We start from the raw sequence: 5,498 nt of genomic DNA, 5'->3' as shown, positions 1-5,498 counted from the left end.
GCACATTTGCTAACAAAAGTACCAGCTAAGTATTTCAAAAGCAAGATAAGGCGTAAAGGCGCAAAAGTACAGGCCTGTCAGTTCGGCTCTGCAATGCAAGGTAGGATTAAACATACTGTGGGGCGAAAGCGTCTTACTTGGGGTGATGGAATTACCATTCTTCTTCAAAGAAGACTACTTTTTGATACCTGAGTAGGCTCCTGACAGGGCACAATACCTGCTCAACAAGTTTCCTTTGTTTAGTCTTACTATCTGCCTAAAAAATACCATGTCTTGTGTTGCTAATTTTCTGCATATCTAAAGCAGACTGGAATTCTTTGTTAAAACACCTCCATTGTTGGCCCTTTTCAGCTCTTTTAAAGGAAATCGCCCTATCAATGAACGATCTGCAGGCGCATTACAATGACTCTGTCGCCCACTTCGAGGGTACGGGTGACCTCGTGGCAGGAGAACAATGTCTCCGAGAGGCCACGACACTTGCCGATCTGGCTGATCTCATTGCCACATTAGTCCTTCACTACCTGGCCCTACTGAAGGCTAAGCGACTAATACACACCCAAAGGAGTCTTTTTGATTGCCATAGATTGGCTTTATTAAGAGGAGAAGGTATTTGGCTGTATGTTGAATGTGTCCTACTCTCTTGATGGAAGCGTTCCACTCACAAAATCCACACTACTTGTACGTTTATCAGTAGCGACGTCGGGAGCTTATTCCGGATCAGTCTTTCGTAAATTGTGGAAACCATACAGCTACTGTTGTAATTGTTTTGGCCTAAAATATCACAAGCAACCACGGTCCCTAAAGGTTTGTTTAACAATCAGTCTAAGAGAAACATGCATGGATTGGTCGCTATTCCCATGTCATTTCTTGATTCGTTAATCTGATGTATGTTGACGGCGATTTCGCGACTCACTGTTGTCTGTAATTAAGATCATGTCGAGCTTTTCGTTAGGCACTTTTATCTGTAGTGACCACAATTTTCACTTCAATTAGCTTTTCTATTGATGTGGTATATAAACATGGAGGAATTCCTCATCAGCTCAAACTTTGTTACCTGTCGCTTTGCAGGAATGCCGGAGAAGGCTTCCAAATTTGCTGATTCTTTGACATAAGCTAATTCATTACAATGGTCTTTTTGCCAAATTATTCGGCTTTAAGAGAGGAAAACTTCTGCCTAACAAAAGCTATTAATCTCTACAATAAAAAATAAAAATTATTGTGGGAAGAACCAAATGTTCAGCAGTTTCAAACAAAATGTTAGGTGGTTGAATCAAAGACATTTAACCACCTGAACTGCCCTGTTTCCTCACCGACCTAGGTGGTGCCGAATTCGCAGTCTGTCAAGTGCGTGGAACGCACTGCAGCTTCCATGGGGCATCCAGATAAAGTAAAACGAAAGGAACGTCAATTGAAGAAATAACTACGAACAAAAGGCAGTTTTGTGCAAAATCCAGCAAGAAAAATCACGTAGACAGCTTGGAAACTTGATGGAGCAGGCAAAGAGGCACAATGGATTGCTGGAAAGCCAAAATAAAGATAACTCCATTTTGATGCACGAAAAAGCTGCTTCTTCTCTCCACTCTTAACTCTACGCTACTTTCAAGTTTGTCAGTAGCGATGAGTTGTTGGAAAGCCGAAATAGAGATAACCTCATAATTGCTTGGAACAAAATGACTCCAGAATGATTACTGTTGATCTCTTGCCTACCAAATCACTCATCCTCGTCCTCAGATTCTGGCAAAAAGTTCTCAAAGTTGATGCAGCACTGGACAGAAAGATACAGGAACTGCAAGTGGTCCTGCAATAGTAATAAGGGCTGCTTTTAGTCACGCTTGACCTGTCTTACAAACGACCACAAATTGCATAACTCGCTTACACTTTGTGCAAATATGAGACGAATGACATTCCATTCATGCCTCCAATAAGGCAGGGCACTTACCTTTGAGGTGATGATACCAGGCCGAAATTTACTCAGTGCCAAAACAGTTCCAAAAACATCCACCTTCTGCGAGTTGCTTCGTAAGCGGCTGAGCAGCGCTGCAGCACAAACAAGGGTGCCTGCTCTGCCGTCGTCAGGCCTAAAATACCCCCGATCAACAGTAAAACCGAGTCAGTTTAATCAGAGAAAACCAACATTTCATATAAAGACGTAGTCAGACTTGGCAACCATTTCGAAGCGAGTGTGCAAGTGATCTCCCTAGCCAACAGAAATGTGACTGGCTAATGACACCGATACTCGCTCGCCAACTACTCTGCTCAACGTCTCCTCCGTTGAGTTAATGCAAATTATTCCCGAAAGCAATTCATCTTACCTCATTCTTAAACATTCAATGGCATAAGACATCACGGTGATTTCATGAACATACATTAAGTTTGTCGAGTTAGACCGTATCTTAATTGGCTCGCACCTGGAGTGGACTGTCGGTGGACCGTAATCTCTACCAACGGCAAAGTCGTCGAGATACTTCAAGCATTTAACGACGAAGTTATAGAAAATATCCACCCGGGGAACACCATGACGTGGCCAACCGGTGAAATGGAGCTGGATGAGTGGCCAAGGCTAGTTACAAAATAAATGAGAGGAAGAGTTTTTGCTTTGTCATTCATAACCTCATCAGGAATAGTAGAAATGAGAATTGCAAAATTGAATCAGATGAGATCTTCACGCTAATCTACGTTGGAATGCACATTTGCTAACAAAAGTACCAGCTAAGTATTTCAAAAGCAAGATAAGGCGTAAAGGCGCAAAAGTACAGGCCTGTCAGTTCGGCTCTGCAATGCAAGGTAGGATTAAACATACTGTGGGGCGAAAGCGTCTTACTTGGGGTGATGGAATTACCATTCTTCTTCAAAGAAGACTACTTTTTGATACCTGAGTAGGCTCCTGACAGGGCACAATACCTGCTCAACAAGTTTCCTTTGTTTAGTCTTACTATCTGCCTAAAAAATACCATGTCTTGTGTTGCTAATTTTCTGCATATCTAAAGCAGACTGGAATTCTTTGTTAAAACACCTCCATTGTTGGCCCTTTTCAGCTCTTTTAAAGGAAATCGCCCTATCAATGAACGATCTGCAGGCGCATTACAATGACTCTGTCGCCCACTTCGAGGGTACGGGTGACCTCGTGGCAGGAGAACAATGTCTCCGAGAGGCCACGACACTTGCCGATCTGGCTGATCTCATTGCCACATTAGTCCTTCACTACCTGGCCCTACTGAAGGCTAAGCGACTAATACACACCCAAAGGAGTCTTTTTGATTGCCATAGATTGGCTTTATTAAGAGGAGAAGGTATTTGGCTGTATGTTGAATGTGTCCTACTCTCTTGATGGAAGCGTTCCACTCACAAAATCCACACTACTTGTACGTTTATCAGTAGCGACGTCGGGAGCTTATTCCGGATCAGTCTTTCGTAAATTGTGGAAACCATACAGCTACTGTTGTAATTGTTTTGGCCTAAAATATCACAAGCAACCACGGTCCCTAAAGGTTTGTTTAACAATCAGTCTAAGAGAAACATGCATGGATTGGTCGCTATTCCCATGTCATTTCTTGATTCGTTAATCTGATGTATGTTGACGGCGATTTCGCGACTCACTGTTGTCTGTAATTAAGATCATGTCGAGCTTTTCGTTAGGCACTTTTATCTGTAGTGACCACAATTTTCACTTCAATTAGCTTTTCTATTGATGTGGTATATAAACATGGAGGAATTCCTCATCAGCTCAAACTTTGTTACCTGTCGCTTTGCAGGAATGCCGGAGAAGGCTTCCAAATTTGCTGATTCTTTGACATAAGCTAATTCATTACAATGGTCTTTTTGCCAAATTATTCGGCTTTAAGAGAGGAAAACTTCTGCCTAACAAAAGCTATTAATCTCTACAATAAAAAATAAAAATTATTGTGGGAAGAACCAAATGTTCAGCAGTTTCAAACAAAATGTTAGGTGGTTGAATCAAAGACATTTAACCACCTGAACTGCCCTGTTTCCTCACCGACCTAGGTGGTGCCGAATTCGCAGTCTGTCAAGTGCGTGGAACGCACTGCAGCTTCCATGGGGCATCCAGATAAAGTAAAACGAAAGGAACGTCAATTGAAGAAATAACTACGAACAAAAGGCAGTTTTGTGCAAAATCCAGCAAGAAAAATCACGTAGACAGCTTGGAAACTTGATGGAGCAGGCAAAGAGGCACAATGGATTGCTGGAAAGCCAAAATAAAGATAACTCCATTTTGATGCACGAAAAAGCTGCTTCTTCTCTCCACTCTTAACTCTACGCTACTTTCAAGTTTGTCAGTAGCGATGAGTTGTTGGAAAGCCGAAATAGAGATAACCTCATAATTGCTTGGAACAAAATGACTCCAGAATGATTACTGTTGATCTCTTGCCTACCAAATCACTCATCCTCGTCCTCAGATTCTGGCAAAAAGTTCTCAAAGTTGATGCAGCACTGGACAGAAAGATACAGGAACTGCAAGTGGTCCTGCAATAGTAATAAGGGCTGCTTTTAGTCACGCTTGACCTGTCTTACAAACGACCACAAATTGCATAACTCGCTTACACTTTGTGCAAATATGAGACGAATGACATTCCATTCATGCCTCCAATAAGGCAGGGCACTTACCTTTGAGGTGATGATACCAGGCCGAAATTTACTCAGTGCCAAAACAGTTCCAAAAACATCCACCTTCTGCGAGTTGCTTCGTAAGCGGCTGAGCAGCGCTGCAGCACAAACAAGGGTGCCTGCTCTGCCGTCGTCAGGCCTAAAATACCCCCGATCAACAGTAAAACCGAGTCAGTTTAATCAGAGAAAACCAACATTTCATATAAAGACGTAGTCAGACTTGGCAACCATTTCGAAGCGAGTGTGCAAGTGATCTCCCTAGCCAACAGAAATGTGACTGGCTAATGACACCGATACTCGCTCGCCAACTACTCTGCTCAACGTCTCCTCCGTTGAGTTAATGCAAATTATTCCCGAAAGCAATTCATCTTACCTCATTCTTAAACATTCAATGGCATAAGACATCACGGTGATTTCATGAACATACATTAAGTTTGTCGAGTTAGACCGTATCTTAATTGGCTCGCACCTGGAGTGGACTGTCGGTGGACCGTAATCTCTACCAACGGCAAAGTCGTCGAGATACTTCAAGCATTTAACGACGAAGTTATAGAAAATATCCACCCGGGGAACACCATGACGTGGCCAACCGGTGAAATGGAGCTGGATGAGTGGCCAAGGCTAGTTACAAAATAAATGAGAGGAAGAGTTTTTGCTTTGTCATTCATAACCTCATCAGGAATAGTAGAAATGAGAATTGCAAAATTGAATCAGATGAGATCTTCACGCTAATCTACGTTGGAATCTTCGGAATGGATAAACTAAAGGAAAGTAGAGGTAAAATTGCCCCTGAAATTTGGCATTAGTTTGGTCTCGGTGCAAAACTTAGTCTTTCTTGAAAACAAGGTAGTTCTGGAACATTTCTAATTCTTTTA

General features: G+C 42.3%; 2 protein-coding genes across 2 annotated transcripts in view; one reads left to right on the top strand and one right to left on the bottom strand. All coding sequences in view use genetic code 11, as the record gives it.

Moving 5' to 3' along the window:
* Positions 1 to 377: 377 nt before the first annotated feature.
* Positions 378 to 1,112, top strand: EGR_08912 (hypothetical protein; the record flags this gene model as incomplete). The annotated part of the gene is made up of 2 exons (XM_024498161.1): positions 378 to 606; positions 994 to 1,112. The coding sequence occupies 2 exons, from the start codon at positions 378 to 380 to the stop codon at positions 1,110 to 1,112; spliced, it is 348 nt and encodes a 115-aa protein (XP_024347446.1).
* Positions 1,113 to 4,395: 3,283 nt separating this feature from the next.
* Positions 4,396 to 5,498, bottom strand: part of EGR_08911 (Tyrosine-protein phosphatase non-receptor) — a gene marked incomplete at both ends in the record, with an annotated part of 2,288 nt that continues 1,185 nt past the window's right edge. The window contains 3 exons of the mRNA XM_024498160.1: positions 4,396 to 4,482; positions 4,624 to 4,762; positions 5,093 to 5,226. Coding sequence (XP_024347445.1) covers positions 4,396 to 4,482; positions 4,624 to 4,762; positions 5,093 to 5,226 — 360 coding nt within the window. The remainder of the gene's footprint in view (positions 4,483 to 4,623; positions 4,763 to 5,092; positions 5,227 to 5,498) is intronic.

The sequence above is a fragment of the Echinococcus granulosus genome (assembly GCF_000524195.1).
Source record: "Echinococcus granulosus chromosome Unknown EG_S00123, whole genome shotgun sequence".
NCBI classification, from domain to species: Eukaryota; Metazoa; Platyhelminthes; class Cestoda; order Cyclophyllidea; family Taeniidae; genus Echinococcus; species Echinococcus granulosus.
The sequence above is the reverse complement of the archived record's forward strand: the minus strand, read 5'-3'. Positions and strand labels throughout refer to the sequence as shown.